Below are 15345 nucleotides of genomic sequence, written 5' to 3' on the forward strand. Positions count from 1 at the left end.
TATCTTTTTATAGTTTATAACACTATGTCTTCTCAATAACATTCAAAATACTCTAAATTTTAAAATAAGTCAATAAAAATTACTAGGTCTTAAGGGTACCCATCCCCCTTATCTAATCAACACAGCAAAAATGATTATGTTAGAAAAACAATTAGCTATAATTTCCTGAGTTCAGAAATAAAACCAAAAACCTGTAAGTAACCAGCTCCTGTTTCAAAAGGGATGATGCGACAAGAATCTGAACATGCCTGAAATCCCTTCCTGTCCATGTCTAATCTCCCCCAAATGTCACCCTTACTAATGCTCAGCAGCAGACCTGAAACCCAATTCTCCAGAACCTCAGGAAGCTCTGGTGGACAAGATGAACAAATCTCCTGCAGTATTTTACAGCCTCACCTTCGTTATCATAGGAACCAGCCACAGATCGGGAGATGTACCCAGGAACAACAGCTATCATGGCAGCGGCAAGAAGTCCAGCCCCTGCATCCTGTAAGAAGAGAAGGGATAACAAGAACTTAACACCAATAAACAGGAGTCAGAACAGCAGAACAAGTCAATCTGTTGATAATGAGACTAGAGAAGATTCTAACTGCTTCCAAGGTAGATGTGAGATCACAGAAATGCCCAATGCACAAAAAGCAACAAATTTCACAACGATTTCCTATACTGATACCAAATCTGAAACTGAGTACACAAATGCTGAGGACAAATAAATTATGTGAACTGTCAAATACCAGACACTGCCCAAGAAGTTTTATTTCCACTATCTGAAGGCTTATCTGTCTCTCCCCGACAGCAACTGTATCTCCCAGAAACAAAACACCAGTCCTGGTTCTAAAAGTCATGTAAGAGGACAACCAAAGAATAAAATTATTAGAGTTAAAAAGGCAAGAGCAGGTATAATCTAACTAGAAGAAAGATGCCAGGATCTTAAGTCACTATGTTGAAGTATCACAAGGCAACTTCACAGAGTTTAGAATAAATGGCTGGTACTGTGGTATAACAAGTCAAACCACCAGCTGCAAAACCAGTAACCAATGGGTGCCACTTCTGATTGAACTCGCTGCTAACAGTCTAAGACATGCAGCGGAAGATAGACAGTGCTTAGGCATCTGCAGCCCATGTGGGAGACACAGATGAAGCTCGTAGCTTCTGCTTCAGTTTATCCTGCCATCCATCTGCGGAGTGAACCAGCAGATGGAAGATTCTAATTCTGACTTTCAAAATAAATACATCTTTAAAAAAAGAGATAGAGACAGACAGAAAATGCAACCCATAAGTTACAAGAGTAAGAACTTATTTAATGATAAGACTCAAATTTAGTCAAAGGCAGCAAGGAGAAGGATGAACAATTTCCCAACTAAACTCAGGATTACCAAGCCCTCCTACTGGTTTATCACCTCTCAGGTACCTCCCTGGCATTAGGGCCACAAATTAGGAATAGCACCCAGGGGACTAGGGTCAGCAGTGCTGAAATCTTGAAGGAGAGCATTACTGAATCTACAACAGAAGTCAAATGGCTTTAAAACAAATATTGGAACGAAACTGAGTGCTTGTTTCCAATGGAACACATCTCTGGAAAACATCACGAAAATTTCCTCTCTCTTCCTTACATTTTGAGAACTCAAATTTTTTTCCTCTATGTGACAATTTACATCTGACTTTGAAATGTTCTCTCACGAGGATAAGTTATTCATAATGATAAGAAATAACATGTCTTAGGGATGGGTTGGAGTGAACCCAAACTGTCGTTATCCTTGGTCTCCCTTGTACTTCCACCATTATCTAGCACCTACTAGCAAGGTTCAACAAAATTCATGCCAAGCCTACTGTCACCCAAATCCTTCACCTTGAGCTCTTTGGTAAGGTGGTACGTGACGATGGTGGTGAAGGAGGAGAAGAGAGGGGCCAGGAACACACAGACATTCCGAATGTCGATGGTGATGTGGAAAAAATGGAGTACATGGTAGATTGCAGCAGAGGTGATCATTAAGCCTGTAATGGGAAGAAGAAACTCCATTAGGTTGTCCTCGTAAGACAAAAAAACAAAAACAGGAAAAGAAAGGGTAAATTCAAGTATCAGTAACATAAATATTGACAAACCCCTGGAAATGCTATTATGGCAGCTGAAGGTGGCTTGTAAATTTGTGTCCTAAGGATTCAATCACAAGTCTAGATTGTAAACTCTTCCCCATTTCTTCTCTTCAGTATATGAGATACACTTACAAGACTCTAACCAGGATGGAATTACAAGTGCCACAAAATGAAGCTAACAGAAGATAAGACACTGCTCTACATCCAGATATAATACTGTGCCCTTATCTATGGGGGATACATTCTAATACTCCACTATGGTTGAATAAACTTTATCCTCATCAAAGCCAATGCTGAGACTTAACTCCATAATTCAGCAATGCTCGGAGATGAAGACTAGTTAAAGGCTTCTGGATTAGTCACTGCACATTCACAAAGACACTAATGACTTTCTCATAGAGATGGGCTAGCTATGGTAGGAATTCAATTCTCTTTTCTCTCTGCACAGGTCCACTTGCCCTTCCATTTTTTGTCACAGCAATAAAGCACAGGGCCCTCACTGAAAACCAAACAGAAGATAGTGTCCAATTTTAACAAAACTTTCCAGCCTCCAAAACCAGGAAAAAAGCTCAGGAGATGCCTTTGCTTTATAAGCTATCCAGTCTTGGGGCTGGCATAGGTGGTAAAGCAGGTTAAGCCATTGCTTGTGAAACTGGAAATCCCATGTTGCAGTGTCACTTCCAATTCAGTTCCCTGTTAATGTGCTTAGGAAAGCAGAGAAAGTTGGCTCAAGAACTTGGGCCCATGCCACCCAAGTAAGAAATCAGGATGGAGTTCCAGGCTACTAGCTTGGGCCAGGACCAGCCTCAAATGTTGCAGTCATTTGGGGAGTAAACCAGCAAATGCAAGATCAATTAATCTCAATCTCTCTCATATATATATATATATAGATAGATAGATAGATAGATAGATATACACACACATATATATACTTATATACATATATACTTATATACATATATATACTTATATATATATACTTATATACATATATATATATACTGCCTTTCAAATATACATATATAGACTGCCTTTCAAATAGTCATAGTCTTAAAAAAAGGTAACAAAACCAAATTATTCAGTCTTGAATATGTACTATTACAACAGAAAATGGACTGAAACAGGCTCCAATTGAATCTTTGAAATTATGCACAGTACTGAACCCTATAACCAAGTATAATCACAACAGTTGTTATATGACTGACAGGTGGTATTTACAGTGTGTGGTTATTTTGCACAAAGAGAATATTCACATCCCAAAAAAACGGCAAGAGTTTTCATCATGCTACAGCATATAATTAAACAATGATTCATTGTTGGGATTTTTATTCAACATTTTCAGATCATGGATAACTGCACACAAATGAAACTGCTGAATGCAAAACTGTGCGTAAGGTGGCTACAGTTTTCTATTTGCTTTTTGGTTTTTTAAATCCTAACCACCTCACCTGGGTAAATCGTTCCTCCTATGATTCGTCCCAAAGGATACCAGGCCCGGTCATCAAACCAGTTATGGAACTTATAAAATCCCTCCTCAGCCAGGAACCGTGTAGTCCGATAATTAAAGTACCTATAGCAAGGGGGAAAGAAAGAAAAGATGTTTCCTCTTTATATTCGAGCATTTACACTAAGTTGCTCTGAACTGTGCTCCTCAGGCTACTTCACTGAGGAATTTTATCCCTACTCAAATGAAAGTGAGTTTGATACCAAAGGTTACACTGTGAGAAGCTTCAGAGAGCTTCCGTAAATGTGCAGATGCATCACCTGGAACTCAGGCAATGGCACACAAGCACTGAAGACGAAGACCAAAGTCCAGGAAAGCATTTCACACATACAACCAAACAACTTCAAGGCTGATCAAAGTTAGGGCGCCAACGTTGTACACAGTAGTTTAAACCTCCACATGGGTACTAGTTCAACACCCAGCTGCTCCACTTCTAATTTACCCACCTGCTAATGTGTCTGGGAAAGCAGCAGAAAATAGCCAAAGTGTTTGGGCCCCTGCACCAAAGTTCCTGGCTTTGGCTTGCCCAGTCCTGGCTGATGTGGCCATCTTGGAGAAAACTAACAGATGGAAGATTGTTTCTCTCTTTCCTGTCTGACCTACTAACTCTGCCTTTTTATTAAAAAAAAAAATCAATAAACAGAGAATCTAGATCAACCAGTGGATTTTGAGGCGATCACATCAAGCTTGGAATGGCAAGATTGACAGCAATTCAGACCTGCTGAACTATCAAAACCACTTGAGCAAGACATTGGGGACCTGGGATGGGTAGGAGGCTGGGTGGGGCTTCTCTCTTTTTCTCTTTCCTTATCCCAGATACAAAAATTAATAATAATAATAATAACGTGGAAACAATAGTCTTACCCTTTTTCCCGTAGCCCTTGACCCTTTGTGACCTGATCAACTATGTAAAAATTGACAAAATAAAATAATTATAAAAATAAAATAAAAAATTTTAAAAATCAATAAACCTGAAAAAAAGTTACTAACCTGAGAAGATAAACACTGAGCGAACTCAAAGTTAACAGAGTGAACAAATATACAAAAATTTTATAAATATACAAAAGGAATTTGGCAAAATTTCTAAGGGGCCTTTCTCTGAGACCTCTACAAAAGAGCTGATTTCTAAGCAGAGCCATGAAAATGAACCTGTTAATGCCGATGAAGCTACAAGATTAATGGTCCAGTTGGAATGCAGCAGTAAAATAATGGAATCCTCAAACAGATCAATACATTAAATGCTATACCCAATTTTTTTAAAAAAATCAATTTACACTACTTGAATTTCCCCATTTCCAGCTCTAATTTGCTCCGATCCCAAGAAAATGAGAATGGAGATTAATAGTACAACATAGCACTCCAGCTGGAAATTCGGCAGGCTGGCAGGAGGAGGCCAGGAGGCCTTATAAACAGCCAGAGAATTCAATCACCCAGAAAACAAAACGTGGGCATCACACATTTTGGGTTTTTCTGAGTGACAGGAACATAACAAAAATAACTTCTATATCACATACAAGCAATTTCAAGTGATAAACATCTTTAAGTATATTGGTATAACATCATATGCAGGAAGCCAAAAAATTAACCCATGTTAGTAACACAAACTTCTTAATAAGTCCTTAAACTCGTATGTTATTTAAAATACTTCTGAATTCTCCCTACATAGTACCATAAAAATGTAGACATATTAAAAATACAAAAAAAAAAAAAAAAAGACTTAAGGAAAAACACGGTTATTCAGGGCCATGCTACATAACCTTGAACTTAAGTTTTACATTTAAAAAGAAATAAGAAGGGTGGGCTTTGTGGCCCATTGTAGGTAAAGCCTCTGCTTGGGATACCCACATTTTTTTTTAAGGTTTATTTATTTTTATTGGAAAGGAACATATACAGAGAGGAGAAGAAACAGAGAGGAAGATATTCCATCCGATAGTTCACTCCCCAAGTGAGCGCAAAGCTGGAGCCGTGCCAATCCAAAGCCAGGAGCTAGGAGCTCTTCTGGGTCTCCCATGCGGGAGCAGGGTCCCAAGGATTTGGGCCGTCCTCAAATGCTGTCCCAGGCCACAAGCAGGGAGCTGGATGGGAAGCAGGGCTGCCAGGATTAGAATCGGTGACCATATGGGATCCTGGCACGTGCAAGGCGAGAACTTTAACCACTGCGCTATTGTGCCAGGCCCGGGATGACCACATTCTAAATTAAGAGTGCCAGTTCAAGTTTCACTGCTCTTTTTTTTTTTTTTTTTGGTCCTAATTCTCATTTATTTGAAAGGCAAAATTACAAAAAGAGAACTCTCATCTGCTGGCTCACTCCTCAAAGGCCATTAAGGACCAGGGTTGAACCAGACCAAAGGTAGGAGCCAGGAGCTGTATCCTGGTCTCCCAGATGGCTGGCAGGCACCAAATCACTTAGGCCATCTTCTGCTGCTATCCCAGGCACATGATCAGGGAGCTGGATTGGAAACGGAGCAGCCAAGACTCAATCAGGCCTATATGGGACACCAGCACACACCAGTTCCTCCACTGAGCTACTTTTGATTCAAAACTCTGGGAAGGAGCAGATGATTCGAATACTTGGGTCCCTATTACCCACTTCAGAGACCAAGATGGAATTCTTGGCTCCTGATTCAACCTGGCCTAGCCCTGGCCTATACCACTGTTTGGGGAGTGAACCAGAGAATAGATTCTCTTTCTCTCACTCATTGTCACTCTCAATCTCTCTGTCACTCTGCTTTTCAAATAAACAAATAAACCTTAAATAAAAATAAAAAGAGAGTTGGTATTGTGGCACAGCACATTAACACCACTAAACAAAGCTGGCATTCTGTGTCAAGAGTGCTGGTTCAAGTCTCAGCTCCTCCACTTCCCACGCAGCTCCTGATTAAGCAGTGGCAGATGGACCTGACACAAATCCGAGAGACCCAGATTAGTTTCAGGCTCCTGACTTTGGCCTGACCCAGCCTTGACCAGCAAGGCCAGTTGGGGAGTGAGCCAGCAGACAGATTTCTTTTCCTATATGTCTGTCCAGCATTATGCCTTTCCAATGAATAGATGAATATTTCCAAAAAAAAGAAAACAATAGAAATTAGGAAAAAAAAAAAAGCAGGCAAAAATAAGTAAGTAAATACTAGGATCTCAAACTAGGATAGTTTAATTACTGCAGATAATCATGACTAACCATCCTCCTGTCTATTTCCCTAACCTTAGGTCCACCTTCGATCTTGGTTAGACAAGTTTTAATAGCTGAAGTTCAGGCAGCAGATGGCAGAAATCTCCATCCTTCTGTCTGCCACTGATGACTATTACTTTTCTAATAAAAATCTAGAAGAAGGGTCAGCATGTGAAAGAACAGTGTGTCCTTTCCCTCCCCAGCAAGAGGCAGAAGGGGAAGTATGTTAGTGGGAATAGGTCTGAATTAGTCTTTCTGGGAGCCTCGGTTTCCTTCTCTACAAACCATGAATCAAATCCCTTACTTCTCATGGTCCCTTCCAGTTCTATGACTCGGAGGAGTTACCTCTCTTTCCCTGACAATCTCATCCAAATGTCTACTCTTCCAGGAGCCAGCACCGTGGTGTATCAGGTTAAGCAACCACCTGCAGCAACAGCATCCCATTCAGGTGCCAGTTTTGAGTCCTGACTACTCCAGTTCTAGTCCGGTTCCCCAGTAATGTGCCTGGAAGGCTGTGGAGGATGAACTAAGTCCTTGGGACCCTGCACTGACGTAGGAGACCTAGAAGAAGTTGCTGGTTCCTGGCTTCTGCCTGGCCCACCTTGAGAATTGCAGCTACTTAGGGAGTGAATCACAGGAAGGATGCTCATTCTCTCTCTCTGCCTCAACATCTTTGTATCTTTTACCTTTCAAATAAATAAATAAATAAATAAATCTCAAAAAAATTTGTTCTCCCAGTGGGTTTGAGAAACCATTAACAGACCATCACCAAGAAACTACAAATTCATGCAGGGAGGCTCCAAAGCAATTATTTGCAAAACCTCCAAAATGCATCCTTTAAAAATAATTTTAAAGATTTGTTTATTTTACTTGAAAGTAAGAGTTTCAGAGAGAGAGGGAAAGACAGAAAAAGAGATCTTCCATCCACTGGTTCACCTCCGAAATGTTTACAGCGGCCAGAACTGGGCTGATCTGACGGTGGGAGTCAGGAGCTTCTTCTGGGTCTCCCATGTGGGTACAGGGGCCCAAGAACTAGAGCCATCCTCTGTTGCTTCTCCAGGCCATTAGCAGGGAGCTGGATTGGAAGTGGAGCAGCCAGGACAGGAACCAGCATCCACATGGGATGTCAACACGGAAAGTGGAATATAAGCTCGTTAAGCTACCACACTAGCCCCCAAAATGCTTTCAATTATCTATGCAAAACAAGAAATTCACAAATAAGGGAAGGCATTCAACTTTTCAACCAATGTTTCACAAGTTGAATAGAAATTGCAAAAATTGCTATTCTGGCCCTACAAAGTTTTTATAATCCTAAATTTGAGGCAAAGCTACTCTTTTTTTCCTTTTTTGTTTTTTAAGAGGTCTTCTTATTTTATTATTTTTTTATGGTAACTGTTTTTTTTTTTTTTTACAATTTTGTATAGGCTGGGATTTCTACTCTTTTAATTCCAATCTGGAAACCAGATGAACACATATCCAAATCTTAGCTCCTTCACTTCACATGTGTGTAACCCTGGACAGCCTGAGTCTCCGCATTTGCACAAAGGGGTATATAACAGTACATCCACTCCACAAGGTTATTGTGATTCGGAGAAATGCGGAAAACAGGAGATCTAATAAAATGAATGCTCAGTACGATCTTAGTTGTCACTATCATCAGGAGCTTTCACCTATACATTTATCTAACAAAATCCCTAATCAATCTTATGGCTTTGAATTTCTCTCAGTGCCTTAGAATCTAACTAATAAGCCTAACTTCTATTATATAAGCTGTTAAACAGTTCATGACTTCTAACTCCTCTTTATCACACACCTGGCCCCTTCTGTTCTGGGAGCCTGGGACTCTGGAGCGAGCAAGAAGCCAGACTTCCCATATCACAGCCAGGTGTCCAGCAACACACAGGCACAGCAGCCAGGCCCTCCCACACTTCCTGAGCTTAAGCCTCGGTGCTCACCTCCAACAGAATGGTATAAAAGGGTAATGGTCTCCCCTTGTGAAAAATACTGCCAACATCACCACATCGCTGACAACTGGCTAGAACGTGACTCTGAAACCAACATGACAGAGTGCCTCAAGCAGGAGATTCCCCCAGATCAAGCAGAGAGTACTCACGGATCAAACTCATGGATAACACTTTCAAATCTCAGGACAGCAAAGAGACGAGTGGAGAAAGCTGCAAAAACAAAACAAAAAACAGAGGATTCATATTTTGATGGCAAGGAACCATGAAAGACTAACTGTAAATAGACAGCATTATCGATAAAATAGCCTTATTCAGCACAGAGGTCACACAATATAAAACAACACTTGAGGAAAGTCTTGAGCTCTCTCCACACAGACGGAACAAGACTTCGCTTTCCTGCGGCAATGGCACCTACATTTTCTACTTGAGGGGGATCCTTTAACAATTATATTCATCTATCAACACCAAACTGAACATACATGGTCATCTATTATAAATGTTGACTCCCTCCTCACATACATTGAGCTTGGAGCAAAAGTAAAATTTATGGCAAGCTAAACAACACTTTTGACTCATAATGAGCAAGAAATATTTAGAGAATGGAGTAAACTCTCAAGATTCTTTCAAAAATGCTAATGTAAGTGGGGTACATGGCACAGCAAATGGGATACGGTTTGGGATGCCCATTATCAAAGTGCCTAGGTTTGAATCTGCACTCAGCTTCTGATTCTATTAGCTGTTAATGAATATCCTAGCAAGTGATGATGCCTCAAATAACTGAGTCCCAGAGCTGGCACTGTGACACAGTGGGTTAAATCTCCACCTGGAATAGCATCCCTCATGAGTGACTGCTGATTCAAGTCCCAGCTACTCTACTTCCAATCCAGCTCCCTGTTAGAGCACCTGGGCCCCTGCCACCCACACAGGACACTCGGATGAAATTCAGTGCTCCTGTCTCCTAGCCATTTGGGGAGTGAGCCAACAGACAAAAGATCTCTTTCTCTCTCCCTCTAACTCTGCCTATTAAATAAATAACTAAATCTTAAAAAAAAAATTCTCAGTTGAAAAATAAGAATTTACAGTTCCTGTCAGTTATATGAATGTCTCAGCTCTGGTTCCAGCCTGGCTTTAGGCACTTGGGCTCTATCTGTCTTTTTCTTGTTCTCTGCTTTTATTTTTTAAAAATTATTATTCTTTTGTTTTAAAGATTTATTTCTTTTTATTGGAAAGGCACATATACAGAGAGAATGAAAGACAGAGGAAGATCTTCCATCCGATGATTCTCTCCCCAAGTGGCCACAACAGCCGGTGCTGCACCAATCCAAAGCCAGGAGCCAGGAGCCTCTTCCAGGACTCTCACATGGGTGCTGCTGCCAAGGCTTTGGGCCGTCCTTGACTGCTTTCCCAGGCCACAAGCAGGGAGCTGAATGGGAAGCGGGGCTGCTGGGATTAGAATCAGCACCCATAGGGGATCCTGGTGCATTCAAGGCGAGGACTTTAGCCACTATGCTATTGTGCCAGGCCCAAGACATTATTTTTAAATAAGGCATATTAATAAGTCAATTTAAATTTTTTCAAGATTTTATCCTTTATATTCCTAACGAGAAGTCCACATGCACACTCACATAACACGGCAGCCATTGACAGAATGAGAAGCTTCAGAAGCGTGTCCTGCTTCTCATAGGACAACCTCAAGAATCCAAGCTTGGTCATCTTGACATCAATGGTGGCAACAGATGACACTCACAGGGCTAAAATGGAAAAGTCAAGGCCATGGAATGCTGATCACCTCCAATTCACTTAATTAGCATTTACTGCTTAGGATGAGAAAAAAAATACAATTAAGTTATATAAACACCAGTGAGGGTCAGGAACAATATCAATGCCCAAGTGCTGCCCCAAGTATGTTCTACCTGTAAGGAAGCAGGCACGAATCACATCTACCTATCAATACTACAATGCAGTGAACAAAACCACTTATAATTAAATCACCGGCTGCCTCACAGATAAGGGCTACCTCAGCACAACTGCAGAGCATACCGCTCGGCAGGAGCAAGGAAGAAACAGGAACACAGAAAACAAAGTGCAGGGGAAAGACGCAAAAATAAAGTCAAAAATGAAAATTCAAGGGCATCCTGGAACAGGCAGAGCATGGAAAAAAGCAAGGAATGCACAGAGTACAGAAGTGAAAGTAAAAAGGAAAATCCGAAGTTCCCTCTGCATCTGCACAATTTCCAGTCCTAAATGTAAGCCACACACTCTTCTGTGCCAGTGGGGCTGTGCAGGGCTGAGAACAGAGCAGAAACGAGATTACTAACAAGGGAGTGGGCAACACACACACACACACACACACACACACATCGGGCACTTTCACTCTCCAACACCACACTGTATCTCCTGCTCAGGTCACAAGGGGAGGCATCTCTGTAACCAACTCTGCCCTTGAAGCGACAATCAATCCTTTACACAAAGACAGTTCATGGCACCAGATCTGGAGGGAAGAGAAAATCAACCTTTCCTATTGAAACAGAAAAAGGTCAGAGGGGGAAAAAAAGCAAAACATAAAAAACTAGCTTACAATAGAATACTGAGGGAGGCAGTCTGTAACTGGCTCACAATATTAGTTGCCTGATAGATAAAAACTGCCTATGGAGTACTAACTTACCATAAGAAGTTAGCTAGTTTTGTATAATATAGTACCACCTTCTTCAGTGGTAAGCCCATCGACGCCTACATGATACAGACATTAAAAAAACAGAGTTGACATAAACACAATTCCAGACTGTTCAAACAAAATACAGGAACCTACATTCCTCCACTAGGCCTGGAGAAGAGGAAAAAATACTGCTGGACCAGGGAGAGGGCATGAAGAATCACATATTCCAACGCTCTACAATGAGAAGTTAACCACCATTTCCATAATTAGCCATCCCAGAGGAGCACCTTCAGATGTGAGTGTATTTAACTACAATCCCAAAGGAAAATCTTATCTTCAAATTAAAAAAAAAAAAAAAGCCCTAACTACAGGAACCTAACTACAGAAACTCAACAACCCATCCCAATCTGTCAGCTCCATAGCTGTTTTCTGGAACACCTGGAACAGAAGTAATATCAAACAAAGATAACACTAATGAATGGATAAGGGTCACATAACCGGCAAAGCAAGCAAAGATGTACGAGTGCTACAAGCTGAGTAAAGGAGCAGGTGAATTGAGGCGGGCTGTAACGGAGTTTCTATCGCGTGCTTTCGGGTCATCTGCACACTCCACCAAGGCAAATAGGGTCAAAGTCGCTGGTCCTGAAAACGCTCAGAATCTGCTCTCTTGGACCGTGCCCTGCAAGCTGCAACCACCTGTCTGTCGCACTCTGGATCCAGTTTCCAAGCCCCGTCTTCTTACAGACGTCTCCCCAGTGCCTCTCACTCCACCAACTCGCCTTCTCCTCTTCCCTTCTGCGTTCCCCTACAGGTCCCACCTCCCTCTCCCTCCCGCTCTCACAGCTCCAAAACCTCACACATCACCCACCTACCACCTCCACGGGCATCCTACCCACCTTCCCCTCCACGCCTAGCCCAGCCTTTCCCACCTCCTTCTGACCTAAGCAAGACCCCTCCTCCCCAGCCCCTCACATCCTTTCATTCCAGGGCATTACCACACCACGCCCCACGCCCCCTCCTCTACAAGGCCCTAAGCCTTCCTCCCCTCCCCCTTGCAGAGTCCTGCCTCCTGCACTTCCTTCATCCCCACGAACGTCCTAGACTGTTCCTGCCAGCGGTTCTCCGGTTATATCCCACGGCCTGCTCACCTGGCCAGCGGTGCCCAGCAAACCACTCGGCTCCTTCTGCCATCCGTTCAGTGGCGCACCCAACCCTGGCAACGGCCGAGTCAACCTCCCGGTCGCTTTCTATTGGCTGACTCTGGTCCAAGACGCCCACGATGAAGAGTGACGGGATTGTGGTGCTGTCTGTCAAAGGGAGAGGGGCCGGCTGCGCCGCTCTCCCGCTTCCTAATTGGTCAATACTGCTGCCACTTAGCCGCCCTGGAGGCGTGACCCTGTGCTGCCGCCGAGCTGTCATTGGCCCGGGCCCCGGAGCTAGGAGCGCGGAAAGAACGTGCCGCGAGCAGTTTGGTTGAGAGTGGAGCAGTGACGTGTCGGTCTGCGGCCAGAAGAAGTAGTGGAGGGAAGGGGTGGCGAGTTACCCCCAGTCACGTGACTTGGAGCGGAATTGCGCTGACGAGTGGGCCGAGACTGCTGTTCCCATAGGCGGGCTCTGAGGCGGCCTGTAATCCGGCTCCTCTCTTCCTGCACAGGAATCGCCGATAACCGGACTTCCTCGGCTCCTGGCTGAGAGCGAGTGTTGTTCAGTCCAAAGGGAAGCATGAAGGCTCCACCGGCGCCTCCACTGCCACCGAGCACCGCGTTCTCCTCCCAGCCCTGCTTTCTGGGTTCACCTGCTCGCAGGGTGCTTTCCTGCCAGAGAGCTGCCTTCCCGACCTTGCGTGGCCCGTGGGGAGATCCTACAGAGCGCCCACGAGGGGTGCCATCGTCTGGTCCTCCCGCACTTCTTCCCCGAGATCCTAGCCCAGAGGAGGAAGGTGCAGCGATTGGCCTCACGGTTTTCCCGCTGCGACTCCGGAAACCACCAGAGCAGTAGGAAGCTCAGCCGTTACGGGGTTTCAGATGTCTTCTTGACGAAGTTCACGGACCTTATGATTCAACACATCTGCTTTTTTGTCTTCAGTTTGAGTTTTACTGTAGCTGAAGGAAACTGAAAGTGAATCAGAAGGATTGACAGAACTTCAAGAAAATTCTTCAAAACAGAGTTGCTGCTTAAGAAACAAGATTTGCTTGTTTGAAAGGCAATGCGATAGAGAGGAAAAGATATGACTTCCCTTTACGCCCAAATGGTCGCAGGGTTGAAGCCAGGAACCAGAAACTCCACCAAGGGCTCCCAAAGTGGTTAGCCCCCGCCCATGTGTTAACAGGAAACAGATCACAAGTCATTGCCTTGCACAAGAAATTTTCAGATGTGTGACAGAGTAGCCATTGTATGGTAACCATGTTCAATGAAAAGAATACACAGACCAGGTGGTTGTCTCAGAACCTAGACCCCAGCCTGTATGCAGACCGGAGGTTTTATAGATACAGGAAGTGAACACTCTCTCCTCCCTTTTCCTTCCTCTGGGATAATGCTGGAGGACTTCTGGACTGGGGATCTGCAGTTTATTTCTATATTGGACCTAACAGCGCCCTTGCACAGAGCCTAGGACGATTCTTAGCTGTGCCCTGGGAAAGAGTTGACAGCATGTTGCAAGGTTTCCAAGCAAAGTTCCCGCCCCCCTCCCCCAAGGCTTATGTAGTTCAAAGAGATTTTTCCATCTGTTTGCTCCCCACATGGCCACAAAAGGCAGAACTGTTGAGCCATCTTCCACTACTTTAGCAGGGAGCTGAGTGGGAAGTGCGGCACATTCAATAATGGCTGAACTGGGCGCCCACAAACACCAGGCTGCAAGTTCTAATGTGCACATCTGTCCAACTTGTAACATATACACCTACATTTCTTCAGCCTCACTGAAAGTCTGTTCTTACTCTACAACCCCTCTCAAGTACACAGGTTAGTATCTGACACTTATCTGCTGCTTTCCCCATCAGTAAGGGGCCTGGATCAGAAGCAGAGCAGCCAGGACTCCAATATAGGTTGCCAGCATTGTAGGTTTTAGCTTAGTCTGCTGTATACAAAAATGGCTCCAAGTTTTTTTTTTTAAGTTTAATTTCCTTATTTTAAAAAGTCTGTAGTTTCTTTGCTTGATGGAGTTCTCATTAGTTTTTTAAAATTGTTTTTATTGGAAAAGTCAGATTTACAGAGGACAGAAAGATCTTCCACCACTGGTTCACTCCCCAAATAGTCCATAAAGGCCAAAGCCGAGCCAATCCAAGGCCAGTAGGCAGGAACTTCATCTGAGTCTCCCCCGTGGGTGAAGGGCCCCAAGGTTTTGAGCCATCCTCCACTGCTTTCCCAGACCATATGCAGGAAGCTGGATCAGAACCGGAGAAGCTGGGACACGAACTGGCACCAGATAAGATGCTGACATTTGCAAACGGAAGATTAATCAATTGAGCTATTCCACTGGCTCCTCTCATGAACTTTTACTAAAGACTTGCTTATTTGAAAGAGTGGCAGAGGCAGGGAGTAGATCTAACATCTGTCTGCTGGTTCACTCCCTACCTGACCACAATGACTAGGGCAAGGCCTGGGCTTTATCCAGGTTTCTCACTTGGGTGGTAGGAGTCCAAGCACTTGGGGAATCTTCCACTGCTTCCCAGGCACATTAGCAGAGCTGAATGGTAATCAGAGCAGCCAGGACACCAACTAGTGCTGATACGGAATTCCACAACCCTGGCATCTTGAGCAAGTTTCTTATTTTGTTGTTGTTGTTGTTGTTGATTTTTATTGAAAAGATTTACAAAGATCTTCCATCTGCTGGCTCACTCCTCAAGTGGCAACAACAGCCAGAGCTGAGGTGATCCAAAGCCAGGAGCCAGGAGCTTCTTCTAGGCCTCTCCATTGCTTTCTCAGGTCACAAGCAGGGAGCTGGAAGGGAACTGAAGCAGCCAGG

The 15345-nt window shown here is 43.5% G+C and overlaps 1 protein-coding gene across 1 annotated transcript in view; it reads right to left on the reverse strand.

Moving 5' to 3' along the window:
- STT3A (STT3 oligosaccharyltransferase complex catalytic subunit A) overlaps nucleotides 1–12601 on the reverse strand; it is a 34853-nt gene extending 22252 nt beyond the window's left edge. Inside the window, exons 1-6 of the mRNA XM_040976757.1 lie at nucleotides 12533–12601; nucleotides 10354–10479; nucleotides 8878–8938; nucleotides 3543–3664; nucleotides 1850–1995; nucleotides 397–487 (exon numbers count right to left, since the gene is read on the reverse strand). Coding sequence (XP_040832691.1) covers nucleotides 397–487; nucleotides 1850–1995; nucleotides 3543–3664; nucleotides 8878–8938; nucleotides 10354–10441 — 508 coding nt within the window. The 5' untranslated portion in view covers nucleotides 10442–10479; nucleotides 12533–12601. The remainder of the gene's footprint in view (nucleotides 1–396; nucleotides 488–1849; nucleotides 1996–3542; nucleotides 3665–8877; nucleotides 8939–10353; nucleotides 10480–12532) is intronic.
- Between the last annotated feature and the right edge of the window lie 2744 nt (nucleotides 12602–15345).

This window comes from Ochotona curzoniae, unplaced genomic scaffold (assembly GCF_017591425.1).
Source record: "Ochotona curzoniae isolate NIBS_2020 unplaced genomic scaffold, NIBS_Ocur_1.0 contig_2723, whole genome shotgun sequence".
In the NCBI taxonomy this organism is placed as follows: Eukaryota; Metazoa; Chordata; class Mammalia; order Lagomorpha; family Ochotonidae; genus Ochotona; species Ochotona curzoniae.